At 52.6% G+C, this 18,485-nt stretch overlaps 5 protein-coding genes across 5 annotated transcripts; 1 reads left to right on the top strand and 4 right to left on the bottom strand.

The window, feature by feature from the left end:
• Window positions 1–2,102: 2,102 nt before the first annotated feature.
• Window positions 2,103–3,244, top strand: POSPLADRAFT_1070171 (hypothetical protein). Its single transcript, XM_024482384.1, has 4 exons — window positions 2,103–2,390; window positions 2,441–2,683; window positions 2,738–2,871; window positions 2,931–3,244. Exons 1-3 carry the CDS (start codon window positions 2,115–2,117, stop codon window positions 2,864–2,866), a joined length of 648 nt encoding a protein of 215 aa, XP_024338970.1. The 5' UTR covers window positions 2,103–2,114; the 3' UTR covers window positions 2,867–2,871; window positions 2,931–3,244.
• A 273-nt stretch (window positions 3,245–3,517) lies between these two features.
• On the bottom strand, window positions 3,518–10,709 carry POSPLADRAFT_1066087 (hypothetical protein; the record flags this gene model as incomplete). Its single annotated transcript, XM_024482037.1, has 9 exons — window positions 10,352–10,709; window positions 10,179–10,304; window positions 9,398–10,126; window positions 9,025–9,341; window positions 8,787–8,967; window positions 8,552–8,737; window positions 6,048–8,498; window positions 3,606–5,993; window positions 3,518–3,550 (listed from the first exon to the last, which is right to left on the bottom strand). Exons 1-9 carry the CDS (start codon window positions 10,625–10,627, stop codon window positions 3,518–3,520), a joined length of 6,687 nt encoding a protein of 2,228 aa, XP_024338969.1. The 5' UTR covers window positions 10,628–10,709.
• Window positions 10,710–11,930: 1,221 nt separating this feature from the next.
• On the bottom strand, window positions 11,931–12,476 carry POSPLADRAFT_1142405 (hypothetical protein; the record flags this gene model as incomplete). Its single annotated transcript, XM_024485419.1, has 2 exons — window positions 11,931–12,052; window positions 12,221–12,476. Coding segments are annotated over 2 exons (378 nt in total), but the record flags the coding sequence as incomplete, so codon positions are not given.
• Window positions 12,477–13,313: 837 nt separating this feature from the next.
• POSPLADRAFT_1039962 (hypothetical protein) lies at window positions 13,314–14,369 on the bottom strand. The gene is made up of 5 exons (XM_024477635.1): window positions 14,212–14,369; window positions 13,788–14,157; window positions 13,692–13,735; window positions 13,591–13,638; window positions 13,314–13,540 (listed from the first exon to the last, which is right to left on the bottom strand). The coding sequence occupies exons 1-4, from the start codon at window positions 14,302–14,304 to the stop codon at window positions 13,594–13,596; spliced, it is 552 nt and encodes a 183-aa protein (XP_024338967.1). The 5' UTR covers window positions 14,305–14,369; the 3' UTR covers window positions 13,314–13,540; window positions 13,591–13,593.
• A 731-nt stretch (window positions 14,370–15,100) lies between these two features.
• On the bottom strand, window positions 15,101–18,268 carry POSPLADRAFT_1056760 (hypothetical protein; the record flags this gene model as incomplete). Its single annotated transcript, XM_024480831.1, has 5 exons — window positions 15,101–15,913; window positions 15,972–16,213; window positions 16,266–17,016; window positions 17,067–17,279; window positions 17,909–18,268. 5 exons carry the CDS (start codon window positions 18,266–18,268, stop codon window positions 15,101–15,103), a joined length of 2,379 nt encoding a protein of 792 aa, XP_024338966.1.
• Window positions 18,269–18,485: the final 217 nt, after the last annotated feature.

Here is an 18,485-nt window from a genome sequence, read left to right as displayed (position 1 = left end):
TTTGTATTATATACATTCCATCTCGTAGCCTTGATGAGATAACTCACTTGTATGGCCCTTCCTCTCAGACGATACCACTCGAGGCGCCCTCCTGAATGGCCTAAAGGCCTTCCAGTTTGACTGCTATGAATCCCGCAGCACTAGAGCTTTCAGAATTGCGTTACAAAGAAACAAGGTTGTTGTTCCAGTGCGGAATCCAACCTTGCTATCTTCGCGATCCCGACCAGAGGTGCTGTTGCTTGTTCTCGTACCAGCGAACGTCCCGTCAGGGTATTGAATTGAGACTAGCCGTGGCTCACAAACCCGTTTGACTGCGTGTATTTACCGTGGTTGGTGCGGACGCGAAGACGCGGAAGAGACGCGGAAGCGTAAATGTATAATCTAGCAACTTATCCGCTGTCGGCAAAATATTTATTGCGGATATCAGAATATATATATATCTGTTAGTAGGCTTCCTGACCAACGACTCTGGTGTAGCTCCAATATGCCATTGAATATGCCATTAACGACGACGATGACCGAAAACTGCAAGATACGGGCATTGCTGGAGTAGTCCGGATCGATTTGCACACGGACTGGAGGCCCAGATGCGTGAAGTGAACTAAAGGATAGTCCGCCATCTATACTGCTGCACATTGTGCATATCGTGACCCGCCTCCGCGGATCCGCAGACCCTCTCGAGAATTCGATGCGTAGTCAAGAACCAGAGAAAAGGCGCTCCCAATTACAGGACCTGCAGAACACAGGTGGAGGCACCATGAGAGGAGCTTAAGGGCCGCTGCCCGGCTCTTGTAACGTGTCCTAGAGTGGTAGGAGGCACAAGGACCAGGTCATGCCAGATCTCCATCGGACCCGTCCCTTGCTGCCCGGCGCAGGCCAACTCGAGTTTCCGGGCTCGATGGAGCGAAATCGAGGGGATCACCAGTTAGGCTGTAGTCCTCAGACCTAAGCCCACTCACGAGAGTCGCATGCGGCGGCATGCATGTGGTGAGGGCTGCGGCTTTGCTATTGTCGACGCGGAAGACGCAGTGGTCACGAACAGGAGTACTTGGTGCTCACAAACCGATGTAAGCTTTGAAAACGATCCACAGGCTGCGAAGGAGAATATCTCACAATTCTCCATTGGTAGTTCCTATTGTCATACTAGTAAATCAATTGTCTCAAGTTATTATACTGAACAACATGCGATAAACCAGGATCCACAGTTGCAGACAATCATGGATTGTTACGTGCAGACAATAAACCACAAAGCTCTGTAAGCGTAGCCACTTCAGATGTATTTTCATCACCTGTGAAGACATCAGTCCAAGAAGCCAATAGATTAATGGGGAACGCACCACTCGTCAAGAGTCGATACGACACATTGCTCACGAGGAGCAGCTGGAAAAAATTGGAACAACAGCACCAGAGTAGTCTGAATCGAGTTGCGCACAGGCATGAAGCCAGATGTGCGAGCCGCGAAGTGAAGGACAAACAATATCTGTGTCACAACACTCTGCATGAAGCCTCTAGCCCTCAAAGGGACAACCAAATAGTAATGTTGTGCATACGAAATGCCTCGAGGTCGTTGCAAGAGGAGTACCACAGACTGCTAGTACGATAGCATGTCTGCCCGGTCCTCGCGACATGTCTCAATGCCAGAAAGTACTACCTCATGACCACAGGTTCGACCTGTCAGCCAAACTCTGCAGACATCATGGTCATTTGGTGTTGTATAGCACCAATGGTACTTCAGGCAATGTGTCTGGTACGTCGCGCAGTCGATTACGACTGGACCCGGCTGGGGTCGATCGAGGAGGACTAGAGTGCTCAGACCTTAGCCCGCTCGCAAGAGAAGTCGCGCAGGGCAACCTGTACGGGGCGAGCATCGCGGCTTTGGTGCTGTCGTAGTGGATGTGCGAGAGGCAGGCTTCCCTATACAGTAGGTTCCCACGTCGGGCGAACGCGTGAGTGGCGCACGACGCGCGAGTCACGGGGCAGGCGCGAGGCACGTGTTGGTGTTGTTGATCGTGAATTAGGGTTCAAGGAGCGCTAAACAGCACGGACCGCTGCCTCTCCTTGTCTTGTCTCTCTTTCCCCAACCACCATCCCCCCTCCCCCTCCCCCGGTCTAAGATGCCTCGCAAGTCTGCAACCACGGCCACCGACGGCCCCGCTGAGCCACGTCGCTCTGCGCGTATCAAAGATCAACCCAAGCCCACAGTCTCCTCGAAGAAGGCCCCCGCCAAACCACGAGCTAGGAAGACGAAGGCCAATGAGCAGCCTGTGGAAGACGCGGCTGAGGAGCCTAAGCCTACTAAAGGCAGGAAGAGGGCCGCCTCTGAAGTAGAGGCCGAAGATGCTGCGCTGAACGGCGCGTCCGATGTAGATGGGCCGCCCCCTGCGAAGCGTGTGCGTATCCTCCGCTATCGTGTCGACTGTACTCACACATGACCCCTTAGGCGAAGCCTGCATCTAAGGCCGCGTCCAAGCCAGCATCCAAGGCTGCATCCAAGCCCCCATCTAAGGCCGCGGGGACGGCTAGCAAGCCAGCATCCAAGGCTGCCGGCGCCTCCAACAAGCCGGCGTCGAAGGCGTCGCGTGCGGGATCCGCCAAGCCCGCATCTCGCGCTTCTGCAAAGCCTCCATCAACCACCGGAAAGAAACCTGCCTCGCGTGCAGGATCGAGAAAACCTGCGTCCAAGGTGTGACGCCACATTCGTTGTGATTGCGCCGTGATCTGACGCGATCATCTGCAGGTGGGGAAGGATAATAAGGAGAATGGCGGAGAGGCCGCAGCGCCGGCCCCAGAAACGATTACTGAAGAGCCCGAGGCTGAAGCGGCTGCAGAGGAGGCAGCTGCGGAATCCCCTGCAGAGACGGCGTGATACTTGTGCGTCGCGTGCCGGACTTGAATCACCTTCGTTGGCTGACGGTTTTCACCTCGCTTAGGCGCCTAATACGAACACTAATGAGAACTGTACTGTGGCCTGTTGTGTGTCTTTGCGTCGTTTTTTATCCCCTTTACTTTATCAGCTTGGAGATGTCGGCTGTATTCCGTTCCGTCTTGTCTACTGGTCTCTATTCATTTTCTCCCATATTCCTGCCGTCGCCTCGCAGCAACACTGCTATGTTCAGGTTACCGTCGCCAAGTACTCGTGCATGCACTGTTATATTAGTAGTCTGTCTGATTGACTGAGTGGGACTGTATAGCCACGTGCCATGTCCTGAGGTCCCTCTGGATGAATATATACTTTGCTGTTGTATCTGTACGGCTCGCAGGAACATCATTTTTCGCAATGTATGAATGTTTATATTTTCTCTCAGCTTTTTCAACGTTCATGCCTGAGATCCAGGATTTAGTGACTGAGATAACGACATCCACATAAAGGCTATGCAGACGGAATCAGGATTATTTCCAACGCACGGTATACAGTACAAGTGATGTTCTACAGAGAATGAGGCGGTGATGCAACATTTTAATAAGTTAAATGCGACCGGAAGCAAAGCGATAGCAAAACCGAAACCAACACACATGATCACCAGCTAGACAACATAGTCTGTGCACATTCCTGTAGGTCTAATATCAACACCATCGTCTCACATAGAATAAGGAAAGAAACGTACCCTCAGACGAGTGAGGTTGTGCGCGATAGACACATTCACGATGGTCCGCAGCTTCCGGCGCACGTCCGCCTTGTTCATGCTCAGCTGGTAGCTACCCGAACACGGACAGTGGCGCGAGACGTTGTCCGACTGCAGCTGCTTGCACTTGCCACAGCGCAGATCCTGCTGCGCCCAGCGCCGCTCGAGGTCCCACACCATGCCCAACAACGCGAACTCGACCATCGTCCGGTCATACTCGCCGCCGCACGCCACGCACAGCCAGCGCGCATTCACCTCGCGGTTGTTCGGCAGCAGCTCCGGGTCGCGGCAGAAGTCGAAGTCGCGGAGCCCGTCGCAGTGCCGGCAGGGCACGTTTGTGAGGCGCAGCGGCTCGCATGGGTTGCGGAACGCCGCCTCGCTCGCGAACTCGCGCACGCCGATCAGCTCGAGCAGGTTGCGCTTGAGCAGGCCGACCTCGATCTGGTAGTCCTTCGCGAGCGAGAACACCGCGCTGGTGAACTTGACGAACTCGAGGATGGGGTTCGTCAGGGTCAAGTAGGATCCGGGCAGCAGCGGAAACTCCCAGTACGAGAGGGCTTCCTCGTCCATCATGGCATCGCGGTGCCGTTCCTGAATATTGCCGACCGCCTTGAGCATCTTGCGGGTAAGACGGCGAGTGATGAACTCGCGGCTAGCTTCGAGCTCACGCATCTTGGTGGCATCCCGCTGCGTGGCGTCCGGCGCACCATTCTGCAGTACACGCAGCGGTGCACGGAGGGCCCCCTTGCTCTTTTCAAGTGTCCGGAAGAGCTCGACGAGGAAGAACCGGATGACGGTGCGGAAATCGCGCTGGATGGCAGGTGGGAGGAAGGTCTCGATGTTCCACCGCATTTCGATGGTCAGCTCTTCAGGAGGGTTGACAGCCAATGGGTCCTCACAAACCACTCCGCTTAGGTTGGCCTGGTCCATGAACAGGAGGAAGTCGTAGAATCGCTCTGTGTGCAAATAGACGTGCTGGAAAAGTTCATGAGACGTCACCGCGGTAGTGATATACGTCGCATAGGCATGAGCAGTACCAGGAGGTTTGGAAGTAACCAGGAGAACGCGAGTGAGGTCTGCGTAGACCACATGCGAGCCTAAACGCTTGAATTCGGCCAACATTTGAATGAATGTCTTCCGCATGAGACCGTGTACGAAGCGATGTATGCTGGGGTCGTACATATGCGACGCATTTGAACTTATCCACCTCCAGAAATGGTCGATCGCAATCGTCGCTGGACTCTCGAAGTTGCCTTGGATCTTGTCGAGCAACCACGTCTTCACCATGGACTTCAGTATCGAGAACGTCTGAGGCGATACGCTCGAGTCCCCTAGGGTCAGATCTCGCTGCGAATCACCGCCGGCGTACTCGTCGAGAGTATGGGAAGAGTCGAAAGCGGTCGCTCCTCCGCTACCCTCCAGTTCGTTCACGATGACGGAATGCAAAACCGCGTTGACAGCCAGATTTCGAACCGTGATCTCTAGACAGACGTTCGAGTAGCACCCAGAAGACATAAATTCCGTCTTGGGCAATTCTTCAGAAGGTCTGCAGTCGTCCTCTGCTCCGCCCAGGTCCGGCTTGTCACCAGGTGACCACCATAGAACCAAGTCGTGTTCAGTAAGTCGCCGAGCGAACTCAATATCGGAAAGAAGCAATGGTTGATCCCCGTCGATATGTCCCAAAGGCATGTTGTAGTAGTCGGCTAACGCGATCGTTCTATCCAACCACGTCCCCATGGACAGATAGCGGTTAACCATCTTCTGGGCCACGCTGGTATGCCAGGGGAATACATCCAAGGTGTGGGGCGCCTTTGCCTTCGACATCGATATGACGGGGAACTTGGACAATCTGGGAACGTAAGCGTCGAAGTATGTCTGCTCCTTCATGGACGAAATAACGATCATGTAGGACTGGGTTTCAACGAGCCCGAGCTCCCGGGAAATTGCTTTCAGGGCAGCAACGTCGTTGCCGTGGTAGTTACTAGAAAACTCACACGTAGGTGGATAGGCATATGAGACGTTGCTTCCGCTAGTTTGCAGCCGTTTGCCGACGCTGTCAGCGTAGACCTCTGCCAAGCGCGGTATCGGTTGGCGTCGAGTCGCGGGATCGACTATATGCAGCTTGACCGGATTGCCGGGAATAAACAGGGCGAAGACGTGTACGGGGGCATTGCTAGCACACGCATGATATAGGAAGATGTACTTCCCGGCCCTACCCTCATCCAAATATTTGCGCTTGGACCCGACACCCACGCGGCCGAGCTGGTCTAGGTCAAATCCGATTGTTTCGGCTCTGTTCAAAGACATGCCATTGATGGCACTGACGCATGTCTTCCCCAACCTCAAGAGGGCTCGCGTGATCAACGGCAGCTAGTATTTGGTGAGTCAGAGATGTGTGAGCTCTAGCAGCGACACAGACCTCACCTGCAGTTCGTATACACCATCGACATTAGGATCATTCGTGAGATCGATAAAATGTTCTTGTCCACTGATGTACACGTCCTCCCTGACGGAAATCTTGTACAAGTTTACGCACGGCCTTTCTCGAGGCAACCCTCGGGTAACCTTCTCGGAGGAGTACATATCCTTGCTAAATTGGTTCGGCTTAGCGGGGGTCCGAAGGTGAAGATAGAACTCGCGTGGGATACGAAGTGGTATAGAGATCAGATCCCCGCCAACGGCCAGCCACAGCACGAAGCGTCCCGCCACTCTAGTCGGACGAATCTGGACAATATCCCAGCGGCTATGCGGTCTTTGCCTCGTGGCAACACTTTTGAACATCTCCGGCACGACTTGTTGACCAGCTCGACGACTTCTCCATCTCGCTTTCTGGGAAAGCCTGAGCCACTCCGGATAGTTGACAGAAGGATGAGGTGCATTGACTGCAGTCTCCTCCGGTTCCGGCGTCACTTCGCGACGCATGTTCTTGCGACTGACAACTGCTAGCCGTGGTCGGTCGTTAGGTCGTATGCGCGTGCCCGTGTCTTCTATGTCTTGCGGCTCCTCGTCGACATCAGTTCTCTGCTTGAAGAAGTCCGTAACCTTATGCTGACGAAACTTGTCCTCCAAGGCGGCGACTCGGCGGTGCAACCAATCCGGGTGCCGGATACGAGGCACAGGATTCGCCACCTTTTGCATAGCTGCTGGGATAGTAATGAGTTTTTGAATAACAGAGCCCAACCGCTCGATGTAGTAATTCCAGTCAAGAATTGATCGGATGTCGAAGGCCGTCAAACTGTTGTCCTTCAGCCACTTGCGAAGATATGTGCGCTTGACGTTTTCTTCAGCAGAGAAGATTGCGACCGGTACAGCCCTTTCGGTAACTGGAGCGCCCATGGGACGTTCAGAAATAATGAACTTGCAAGCAAGGCCCTTGTCTTTGACCATCTGAGCACCCAGGAATTCTGACAATCGCTTTGCGGTACTGATCGAAGTAGATTTCTGCCCAGCGTATTCGGCCAGAGTCTTCGACATACTTCTATTTTCGGCGATAAGTTCCACCAACTCGTCGTCGCCGAGATTCTCCGCTTTGCTGAAGAGGACATCAAGCCAACGGTCTGCCACTTGAGCAACGGCAGAGTAGCACTCTTCAGTTGTGTTCCCAAGGAGGAAACGCTCGAAAATCTGCGACTGGAATATCTTGATCAGCTGCAGTTCACCGCGACGTTTGACCTCGAAGCCCTTCAGTTCAGCGAGGGATCCATCATCGTTGAAGACCGCATAACGCTTCTTCAGCAACTTGTCCTCTTCCTTCGATGACGGCAAGATCATGGCTTTGTACGGTCCGTCCAGTTCGAAGAATATGGAGTTCTCGCTGTGCACTTTGTACTCGCCAGTCTCGGGATCGAGGTCGTGATATTGGTGGTTTGTGAATTGGGCGTGGACGAGATGATTCAGCATGGTGCAAGGATAGGACATACTGATCGCTTTCCCATTGGCGAGTTTGAACTTGAAGTTTTCGGGGAAGATACCGGGGAGCATACACCAGATACCATCAGTATCGAGCTCCAGCGGTCGGCCGATTTGCTCCACCAGTTGGCGGGCCATCTGGATGATGGTCGCACCCGTCAAGCAGGTGATGCCAGCCATCTCCATCGAATGCCACCTAGCGCCCTTTCGCATCACATAGCCGTAGAACGAATTCAGGATGCACTTGTGGGCCAGCTGCAAGGAATCGTACAGTACGATCATCTTCTTGGCCTCGTCGACCTCAGCGATTGAGCGGTGCTCTGCGAGCACTGTATCCAGGTTTTTCTTCCAGGTCTTGTGAAGCCCCTTATACTCGTATCGACGGTCTCGGAAGCGACGAACGGTATCGATATAGAAGGGATTCTCTCGCTGACATATAATGGCCTCGCGATTCTCGACCTTCGTGTCCTTGATCTTCTTGTATACTTTGCGCGAGTAGTCGCCAAGTCGCTTGTGCAGTAGAGCCGTCTGTTCTGCGTCGGAAAGATCGACGAATTTACGCTGAGGCTGACCAGGACGCTTTGGAGGGAAGGTCTCTTGGTTCAGAGCATGCTTGATCATATTGAATTCGTCTCGCCTTGCCGGGAAGAACTCTCCTCTCCATGCCCAGGTCATACGGCGGTCACATGCTTTACCTGGTCGATTATAGTCACAGACCGCGCACACGGACTCGTCGACCACGGAATCCGGTTGCAGCCGGTTCGACAACATGATGTTCGGGTACATGGCAGCGACATCCAAATGGTAAATGAGTGGCTCGTCCATCCGCAAGGGGTTGTCTCGCATTTCCTCTAAGGCAACTTGTATTTGAGCTTTGACCTCGTCATAATTAGTGACGCTCTCGAGCGACGCCTTCGACTCTTCCACAAGACAGAAAGTGAGGGCAGCATCGAGTTCATCAATCAGCTACGAGCACCATGTCAGTAATCGCGCTAGGATGCAATCTCTGAGCACTGTACCTTCTGAACGGCCGCAGGCTCAATCTTGAAATGAGTTGGGATGTCGCTGCGGAAGACCCCTGCCTCAAGCGCTTCGACGTGGCCGCCAACGTAGGTCTCCGAGGCCAACAAGTGACCCTCGTACATGTTGCCATATTCATCCTCGTGCCTGTTTGGCATGATAATTTTACCGCGGTATGCTTCCACCTAGTTGTAATCAGGACTATTCCGCGGGCGAGACATTTTATGTGCGCACCATCAGCAAAGTCTCGCAGAGCGTCCCGCTGCCTTTTCTTAAGACCTCGTCGGGATTCAGCGGGATAATGTTGCATAGCGAAAAGATGAAGGGATGAACGTATTTCATGTACAGGTAGTACGTTGCAACGGCATCGGAGACGGAATACTGCGCCAGTGTTTGTGGTTGCTCCATTGCGTACCTGAGAGAGATTGTTTCAATGACATTACGCCGTAAATCACGTTGAGATGCTACGTACGGCGTCATCAACTCGGGATCCAATTCGATCGGATTATACCCTAACTTTGCGGTCGTCACGGCTTTAAGACCCTGGCTACCTTGAGGAAGATAGGAGTCCCGCTTGACCCAGCGGAAACAGTCCATATGCACGCAGGTCCGACTCTTGAATTCATCTTCAGAATCTTTCGCAAAGCCTATCTCGAGGAACATGTCGATACCATGGACCTTAGCGCGCGCGCAGAGGAAGGGGAAATCGAAGAAGTCTCCGTTGAACGTCGCCATGACAGTAGGCTTTACGTCCTGCACATGCGAGAAGAATCTGCGTATTGTTGCCGCCTGACATTCAGAAATTTCTGAGGTCAAAATCATGGACAGAAACCCGACAAACATACCTCATCAGGTTCGTTGAAGATGGTGAACGGGCCTTCATATCCTTCTTTGGGGGTGTACTCGAAATCCTCGATGTCTTCACTCACGATATCCCGATTGGTGATGAGGAACCCTTGGCCGTCGACCATGTACGAGATCATCATGACCTGATCGATAGCCTGGTCGGGGAACTTGAGCGGTGCCTTAGTTGTCTCAATATCGTATGCCATAACGACGGGGTCCGCACGTTTGACACGCTCAGTAAGTTGCTTGAATGATGGCTGCCCCGCTGTGAACGTCACGGCGTACCACAGTCCGACACGGATGTCGTTATCCATGGCGACTCGCAAATAATAAGGAACATCGAACTCGCGGATGTCGATGATGCCCTCCCGTGGATCTTTATCGCGTGCCCCTGCTGCCTGAGCGGTGCTTGTACCCATATCGACATCGACGCCCCATTCGTCTTCCATGCCTATGGAGATGTCTGCATCCGCAGTAGAGTTTACAACCTCGGCATAAGCATCTACTGCGTCCAGCTTGGCGCTATTAGCAAGGGCCAGCGGCATGATGTCTCGTCGAACAGCAAGCAAGTCGGACACGTTCCGGAAATGCAGCTGGAGATAAAGCCGTCTATGTCCTAGGAGGTGGTTGGGAAGTTTGAGATCCTCTTTCCTCTCCCTTGTAATGCGACAGATATGTGCTTCGTACTTCTTCATCAGCCACTCCTCTATGATCGTCTCCATTCCGCTCTATCGACGGCGAGTCAGAAAGAAACCGCGCAGGGCTTGAAGCTCTCCATACCTTGCATGCTATATAGAAGTACGGCTCGTATTGAAAAGTGCATTTGAACATGCCGCCGTCGTCTTGAAGGAAGTAGAAGTCTATAGCAGCCTTCCCTGACGGCCAGTCTGCATCCTTCGTTAATGTCTAGATTTGGATAAGTATAGGCTCTCCTTGTGGACAAAAAACCTCACAGGATGCATATTGACCAGCCATCCTTCCTTACGCGGACCCTCTTGAACGCGCGGGAACCCAAGCTTCTCATCTACCTCGTCATTGAGAGTCACTTGTTCGAACCGCTCTGCAAGCTGAGTGCCATCATCCTCCCTTTGAGGCTGTGCATCTGCTGGCGCGCCACCGCGCCCTCGTCCCCTGCCTCGCCCGCCTCGAAAAGAATTGGCACCACGATACCCGAAGCGCGAATTGCCTCGTCCTCTACGGGTCCCACCGCTGTATGAACCACGCGCCATAGGCGACAGGTGTGCTGCGGCTCAGAGTGAGAGAAGCCCCAGCTGAGTGAATGTCGGAGGTGAGAAGGAGGAAACAGCAGTTGTCCAGGGCCAAGAGTAGTGGCGGCAATTAGAGAGCGCGAGCGCGACGCGTTGTCACAGACGCCATTGGTCACACAACTGTCACGCTGCACCCAAACGCTTCTGTTGTCTTCCTTCCATCCCAAAAGTATCCATTTTCGAGAGAATACTGCTCTCGTATACATCATACACGAGCACGTTAGATAACAAAACGTCAATCACAAATTCTTGACTCTTTCCACGTTCGTTGTGTGGCCAGTGAGAGGGTGACAGCCTCTATATCAGTCAAGCTCCAACTCCTCGATACCCGCACAGGCTTCTATATCTTCTTCAACGTTGTTATCATTCGAGGGCACCAGCGATGTGTTTTGAACCGATCTGTCTATGTTTGCTTCCGCCGATTGAACTCGGAACATCATAACTGAAAGCTGCGATAGGTCTTGCTGCCTGTCCGGTCCGTATTCCTCGAACTGCGCTGTGCGGGAGCTCGTCGTTTCGCATGATGAGAAGCGAGTGTCGCGCAGATCCAGCACGAGATGCGAAACGATGATGGTCGAAATTCTATATCATATCAGTATATCGCCGCCAGAACATTAGTGACCCGGAACGCACGGGAAAATGAACGTAGAGAAATATGTTGCGATCTGCAAACAAGAGGTAATTTACAGCTATCGCGAAAATTAAGAGCCAAAGCGTACGTCACGGAGATACAAGCACATTTGTAGAACATTGAGGACCAACAACACGCTATCGGTCAAGACGGGATGAGAATGAGGCAAACACAATATGTTTCTGACCCCACCAGAAATACACGGTACCTGCAAGCGTATCAGTACTTCAGACATACAATCAGGCATTCATCGCACCATCTCTTTGTAGTCGTCGCGCAAGTGAGCTTTTAACGTTGTCGTGATTCAAATGGCGCCAGTGATAAGCTGTGTTGTACCAAATTGCTGCGACGACGATGGCATCCGATACAATCATGCATACATGCGTTCCTACCAAGACTTATGGTACCCTCTTGTAAGCGCTATTGAGGAGGACGAGCTCGATTGTAGAAAAGATTCACCTCTAAGGAGTTTTATGAGCGCCGCACGATGGATAATGGCGAGACGTACAAGATGCTGGCTGTCGCAGATATGTTGATTGCAGGCATACAGTACGTGGACTGCAATGCCAGTATGGTATACGAGGTCTTGATATTGAAATACTGCGAAGGCGGTGCATAGATGACCATCAACCTTCAATGAAGATAAAGGGGACTGACAAGCTCCATTCCCAATGGTACCAAACCTAGTACCAATGTCAGCATTGATAGTCTCCAGTTACGGTCGCTGACAGCGTGGACGCGAAGGGCTGAACAGGCTGACAAAATGGTTCAGTAAAATTAGCAATGATGTCTCGTGTGGAAGAGTGGTGGTTATACCTGCCCACACTGCCACCGCCATCAGGACAGCGCAGAGATTCAGCCAACTCGCTATGTTACATCTACGCGACGGTCTCAATCAAGGCTCACGGCTGAAAAAAAAAAACAGTCATACTTCTGCACAATCACTGTCAGCGGAGTGAAGTTATTCCCTAAAGCGACACAACGTACCGAAGCGGTGCCGAAGGAAAAGGTGAATGATATACTCGTAGCTCCCAAAGCCACCGTGACGAAACGGTTGAGGAAGAACATGCATCTCACCCCGACAGCTTTGCAGGTCCAGATGAGACGAATCTCGCGACATAGCGTAAGCAGGTAATCATAGATCAAAAGAGCTACGTTGACTAACGTAAACATATGTGTACATTGGTCGCTTGAGTACTCACTTGACACTGCAACCAGACAGTAATTCGCTCGAACACTGAGCAGTCAACGGCAGATTGCTTGCAATGATAGCAGCGGACTCACGATGATTCTAATTCGGATGCCAACTCTGCTGATTGAGGTTGAGGGGTGGACATCCTTCGCCCAGGGCTGAGGTGCAGAAGGATAGGAGTGAAAGTTTTCTGTGGCGCCGCACAGCGGAAGCAACATTCATATCTTCACGGCATGGGGCCCACCGGACGCGTGCACGACACAGCTACTAGCGCGATCATGACAGGCATCGTGCGCCGGTGATCCATGTAGAATTGTGGATGTGGATAAGGGCCGCGAGCGATCTGACCGGGGGAAGGGGCTGAGCGTTCGGGATTGCCCTCGCGTAACACGTCATTAGCTCTATGCCTGGAAATTGCTAATGCCGAAAAGAAATAGTGCGAGTAATGAACATGAGCATACTAGTTTGACGCTTCGCTAGGTTGCGTAAGTGGTAGCGGAGCGGGATGCGGCCGCAGTTTAGATGACGGGTGACCGCACAGCCTTCTCCCAACGCTGCCATCAAGCTGATGCCCGTGAGGGAAGTGGATGAACGTGATGATTGATAATGGTGCGCCATGTGCATGCTTCTCAAGGAATGCAGTCGCATTGGATATAGAAACAGAACATCTTTCGTAGGGTTTGTCGGAATAGGAGGTAGGCCAGGAATCACTACTCTGTGACTGAAAACCTGATCGGTAGATATGCCCTGTTACAGCAACGTAGCAACTCACTCACCTGTTGCACAACAGCTTGAACAAGCGGAACGCGAGCACCCATGTTCATTTCAACGCGAATGGCATTAAGCAATCATCTAGACATCATTGTCCCACCACTGACCAATACGCCGTGCGATACTGAATATATAAAACGTACATTACTACGAGGCATGCTGATAGCCCAAAATAGGAGGAAGCTACAATATGCGACATGTTATCCAGTCCGAGATGAAGTCCGGGCGAGCACACTGCTTTACGAGAGTCCAGAGCGGGAGATACCCGGGATGTACGAATCTGCAGCAGGGAGTCAGATTTATAATTAGGCCTGGAGTCAATGGACCGACGTTTCACAGCCGTGGGGTACGGGAACGCTCCGTGGGAGCATACTTCGCCTACAGCGAGCGTTCAACGTGCTAAGAGGGTAGATAGAGCAAGATAGACGCACCATCTCATTCTCCTTCTTCTCAAATCCACACTTCTCATAGAAGGCTATACAGAATTCGGTGAGTACGCGAGAGGCAAACTGCTTAGAAGGACGCACGGATGTTACTGTCGCTGCAGTTCAAGATGGTCTTGTAGCAGCCGCTGTTCTCGCTGATGACCGTGAGGGCCTGGATAATCCGCAGGCCGAGCTTCTTTCCCTGCTGCGACTTGTCTACAGCAATGTCCTCGATATGTCCAACGCTACCGAGTCCGCGCAGGAATTTACGTTCGATGAATGTTGTACCGACGGCCACAATGCGGTCTGTGATCTTGTCCACGATGACGATAGAATAGTATGTGCGTGGTGCGGCACGGAGCGCGTTGAACTGTGCCTGCCATGCAGCTTCTCCTGGGTCTGTAACAACCGTCAAGACTGACAGGACGGAGAGATGGCCACGCTGGTAGTCAGTCAAGGCAAGCGGGCGTATCTGTGAGAAGTAGAGCAGTCAGGGTTAGTGAAATTTTCAGAATCAGTGCCGTACATGGAGGTCTGAGTGAAGCTGCTGCCTGACGTTGTCAGGGATGTGCTCAGGTGGGAACAAGAGGTCTAGCTCAGAATCCGGAGTGAAAGGCATTACAGCGTTGTATAGAGTATAAGAAATTGTCCACAGATGATGTCTAGCCAACAAGAGAGGGAAATGTGGAAGTAGAAAGAGGTAGAAACGGTTGCAGAGTGGAGAACCGCGTTCAGAAGAGCCGGGAATATATGCCTCCTTCCTGTTTAGGAAATATATACTACCGCCAAGGGGCTGTCCTGGCTGTCCTCATCGCCCTTGTCGACCGTCAATGCACATTCAACGTTGATCATACCTATACGCCGAGTTTACTACACATGTACAGGATTTGCTAAAACAGGCATGCTGGCCGCATGAGACCACGATGTGGCCACGTCCCCGAAGCTCGTACAGTTCAAGGCTCACATGAAGCGATGATGTCAACGCATACTGAATAGCGGTCGAAACATGTATTCTGGATACCGGAGAAGCGGTCGACAGGAAACGGTTAGCGGAGCAATCCTCATCTGGAGTTCCGCACGGCCATTGTCGTCACCAGTTGCTGGCAAGCGGATCAGCGACCGCGGTTGCAAAAGTTGCGTTCAATACATGCTCGCCAGGCCATGCGTCACCAGGTCCTCGGGAAGAACGTCATACTTACGGCATATACGGGGAGACCACCTCAGCGAGGTCATAGTATGATACAAATACACCTGCTGAATGCAGTCAAAGTACAAGGAATGGAAGACTAAGAGCGTCGTGAAATAATAAAAGCATAGATATACAAGGCAGCCATGTGCCTACTGAGAGTGGAATCAGCTACTTGGCTGATACGTGCACGACAATCAACATACGCGAAGAAAACAGTCCAACACCTCTAGAAATCTTCCTCTTCCTCCTTCACTGCAACGCCCGCAAAGCCGGCCCACCGCCGCTGCCCACCTGTATCTGGTCTCCCGGCGCCCAAGGTCCGATTATCATCCATACTGGCCCGCGGTCTGAAGCTCTCCCGGCGTGCTCGTGATGCCTTCTTTGCGGCGAGGGTAGGGTATAGGGTCGCGGAGGTGTGCCTTAGCGTCGCAGAAGCATGAGACGCTGCTCGATGTGAAGCCGGGTATGGATGATAACTATGCGCATGTGGGACATGTGAGGACGGCGCACGTCCATACCCTAGGCCGTGGTGACTCGTGCCGGATCTTGAGGCTGGCATAGCTACTACCGGACGTGGAAGAGAGGAGCCAATTGTAGGGGTCTTACCCGGAATCTTCGTCGGTGAGGGGGCTCTATGTGCGCCAGGGCCTTTGCTGCTACCCAACGTGGGGACAGGCGGTACAGTTGCATTGGTATACGTTGAGGTGGACTCCCCAAGACGCGCGCGCTTGGTAGGTACGCTCTGTGAAGACGCTCCTATACTGGACCCTGGACGGACAGCAGGTGTAGCCACGTTACTTTTTCCTCCATGGCTTGACCCCGGCGCGTATTGACTCGACGGATTAGAGGGTGTCTTTGAACGAGGAGGCACAGACCCCCCTCGTGCACCTGGAGCCTTACTTCGTTTCTGGTTGTTCTCCTTGTCTGCGATGCCGACTGTCTCCTCGAGGAGTTGCAATATGCTCTGGCCATGCACGAAGAATGTCCGTTCAGTCTTCTTCTCCCATTCGAGAACTAAGGTCAATAGTTGCCGTTCGAGCTACATAAGGACAATTAATCACCCGCACAATATAACTGCATATCGCCTGGACACGTACTTTGGGTTTCCCTTTAACACGCTTGCGCATCTGCTCTTCACGAAGCAGCCGGCCAGGATCGCGAGGACCACGACTCAGAAGGCGACTCTGATCGCTTTCAGCTTCAGCAAGTGCCTTCTCCTCTTCACATATGCCGAAGTATGTCCGAATTTTTTCTAAAAGATCGTCCTTGTCCTCGAGTTCCTTCTTCAAGCGTTTGATTTCCTTCTCGTGGATCACTAGCAACTCCTCCGTATGTTCATCTGCAGGACCAAATCAGTCGAATGTGAAGTGCCTTAAGCAGAGACTGCCTACCATCGGCGAATGGCGCGAAGTCCGCACGTTCCTCTTCACCGATCATTAGCTTGTCCCAAAGTTTGGTGATCTCCGTCCGGGCATTCTCCACGAAAGTTCCCATTCGCTCCCGCTTGAGCTCCAGCATGCGCTCTAGCTCCTCTTCATACGCCCTCACAGTCACCTCCGTACTGCCTCGCTGCGCCTCGACGAAGGCATCCATCTCATTGTCTGTGACTCCAAGCCTTCGCCAAAGTGCCTCAAGTTGGTCATACATTGCCTGGATGTGCGCCTCTCGCCGTTTCTTGGTGTCTTCCAGCTCTGCGCGCGTCGACTCCGCCCAAGCAATGAGGCCGAGCGTCGGCTCGACGCCCTCCAGCCCGATGTGAGCATCCTGCAGATCCTCCTCGGACGCCTCCTCCATGCGTGCAACGAAACGAGCGAAGATGTGCTGATATTCTGTTTCTGGAGGCTCTTGGGGCTCATCAGGAGCTGCGAACATCAGTAATGGTGCCGATTGCTTCATACGCGCTGCGGGGGTTGGTGTTGACATCGAAATACCGGTGGTCATTGATGTGGAAAGGAATGGATCGAAGGAGGAAGAGGTGGTACGATTACTGCATGAGGACGTCGAGCGCGAAATGGGAGGGATATTAAGAGTCAACGTCGAGCAAGATGGCACGTCTTCAAGGGTGGGCGGAGTGATACCGAGCTCGGTGTATAGCCAGTCTATTTGCACCATCGTCGCCGAGAGTTGCGTGAGTCGTTTTGCCTGTAGTGCTGTGAGCACCCGTGCTGTGGAGACGAGTGCACCTCGCTCACCATCTCCCCCTTGCAGCGCACGAGTTCCTTCTCTAGTCTGGAGAATCGCTCCGGCGTGACATCACGAGGACTGTCTCGATTCTCTTCGTCTTCATCTGAGGCGGAAATAGGGTTGAGAATGTCATGAGGGAGGAAATCGGGCCCAAGTGTCCGGGCAAGCCCTTTGAGCCTGCCCGTTATTGTCAGCAGCTGTTCGAGCTTGGTGTGGTATAGCTACGACAAATACATGTAAGCATAATTTCAAACAGAACCAACCCGCGCGCAGAACCGATTGTGATTTTGTCGCTGAAGTAGTGCGCAACCGATTGTGGATTGAGTGCTCCCCACTAAGGTAAACGCACAATCTGCTATGGCTGCTCCATGAGATGGTAGAGCAGGACAGTGGGCATTAACCACAGCTCACATTCATGCTGCACAACGCAGGCACGGTCTGCGTGGAGCTCACTATGAGTAGCACAGGGAAACGCAGGACGTGGGCTCCTTATCGCGGTAGGCCATGTCAACCCTTGGGTTGAGGCTGCGTATTGTCTGCAGATAGACACCATCTATCTCCAGCTGTACATGATATTCACCCATTTTGCGTAGGCAGTCGCACCACCCGCCATCACCCCTCAACAGGGTCTACTGGCCATAGACTTCCTATGGTTCACCAGTTCAGGATGATGGCCGACCGCCGTCCCATCGAGGTTCCAGTCGACTGCCGGACCGAACTGAAACCTCCAGTAGTATGATCATATGCCTACGCCCAGTATCTGCTCTTCATACCAGATACAGAACTTGATGGGTGGCGGATATACACGATATGTGCTCCATTCCAAGCCATCATATTGAAAATAACTCACCTGTCTCAGTCGCTCCTGAAACTCGCAGATAGCCTCGTATCTCTTAGGCAGCACTAGCTCCTTCCTGATCTCGCCCACGCTACTGCCCGTAGCTTTCGCATGCGCGCCCAGTGCTCTCCCATAGCTAAGACATTCTTTCTCCACGTCGCAGCACTTTTGCATCCATTCGTCAACCTGCTTTCGTCGGAGGTCGATTTGACTTTCAATACACTGCGTTAGCTGCTGCTGTAGGACGGACAGTTCGTCCGTGAGAGCGGATGATGGCAAGCCAAGCTGGGCATGAAGTGTGGGAAGTAGTTGCGTTTGTGACTGTAGGTGCGAATGTAGCGAGTTCAAAAGAGACGTTATTGTCGTCGACATACTGGGTCGTCGTTCAAGTTCAAGTTGCGATATCGCCACAACGCGAACCGCGTCACGTCACGTGAACGTGTTGCTATCGCACCAGCTACCAGAAAAGTAGGTAAAATTGGCCTCACGGCGATCGAAACACAAAGGTGGTTTACTATACTCTCAATTAACGTAGCATATTCAATTAGTTGATTTTGGGGTATTTTGACGGGATGGGTTGTTAAGAAAC

This window comes from Postia placenta, assembly GCF_002117355.1.
Source record: "Postia placenta MAD-698-R-SB12 unplaced genomic scaffold POSPLAscaffold_7, whole genome shotgun sequence".
Classification (NCBI taxonomy): Eukaryota; Fungi; Basidiomycota; class Agaricomycetes; order Polyporales; family Adustoporiaceae; genus Rhodonia; species Rhodonia placenta.
Note: the sequence above shows the minus strand (reverse complement) of the source record. Positions and strands in the feature narration are given on the sequence as shown.

Excerpts from the sequence above, each read along its gene's own strand:
- POSPLADRAFT_1070171 (XM_024482384.1), top strand. The coding sequence starts at position 2,115 with ATGCCTCGCAAGTCTGCAACCACGGCCACCGACGGCCCCGCTGAGCCA. Across the intron at positions 2,391-2,440 it reads GGCCGCCCCCTGCGAAGCGT|GCGAAGCCTGCATCTAAGGC; the intron begins GTGCGTATCCTC and ends ATGACCCCTTAG. Across the intron at positions 2,684-2,737 it reads CGAGAAAACCTGCGTCCAAG|GTGGGGAAGGATAATAAGGA; the intron begins GTGTGACGCCAC and ends GATCATCTGCAG.
- POSPLADRAFT_1039962 (XM_024477635.1), bottom strand. The coding sequence starts at position 14,304 with ATGCCTTTCACTCCGGATTCTGAGCTAGACCTCTTGTTCCCACCTGAG. Across the intron at positions 13,736-13,787 it reads CTGCAGCGACAGTAACATCC|CCTTCTATGAGAAGTGTGGA; the intron begins GTGCGTCCTTCT and ends AATTCTGTATAG. Across the intron at positions 13,639-13,691 it reads AGAAGAAGGAGAATGAGATG|GCGAAGTATGCTCCCACGGA; the intron begins GTGCGTCTATCT and ends CGCTCGCTGTAG.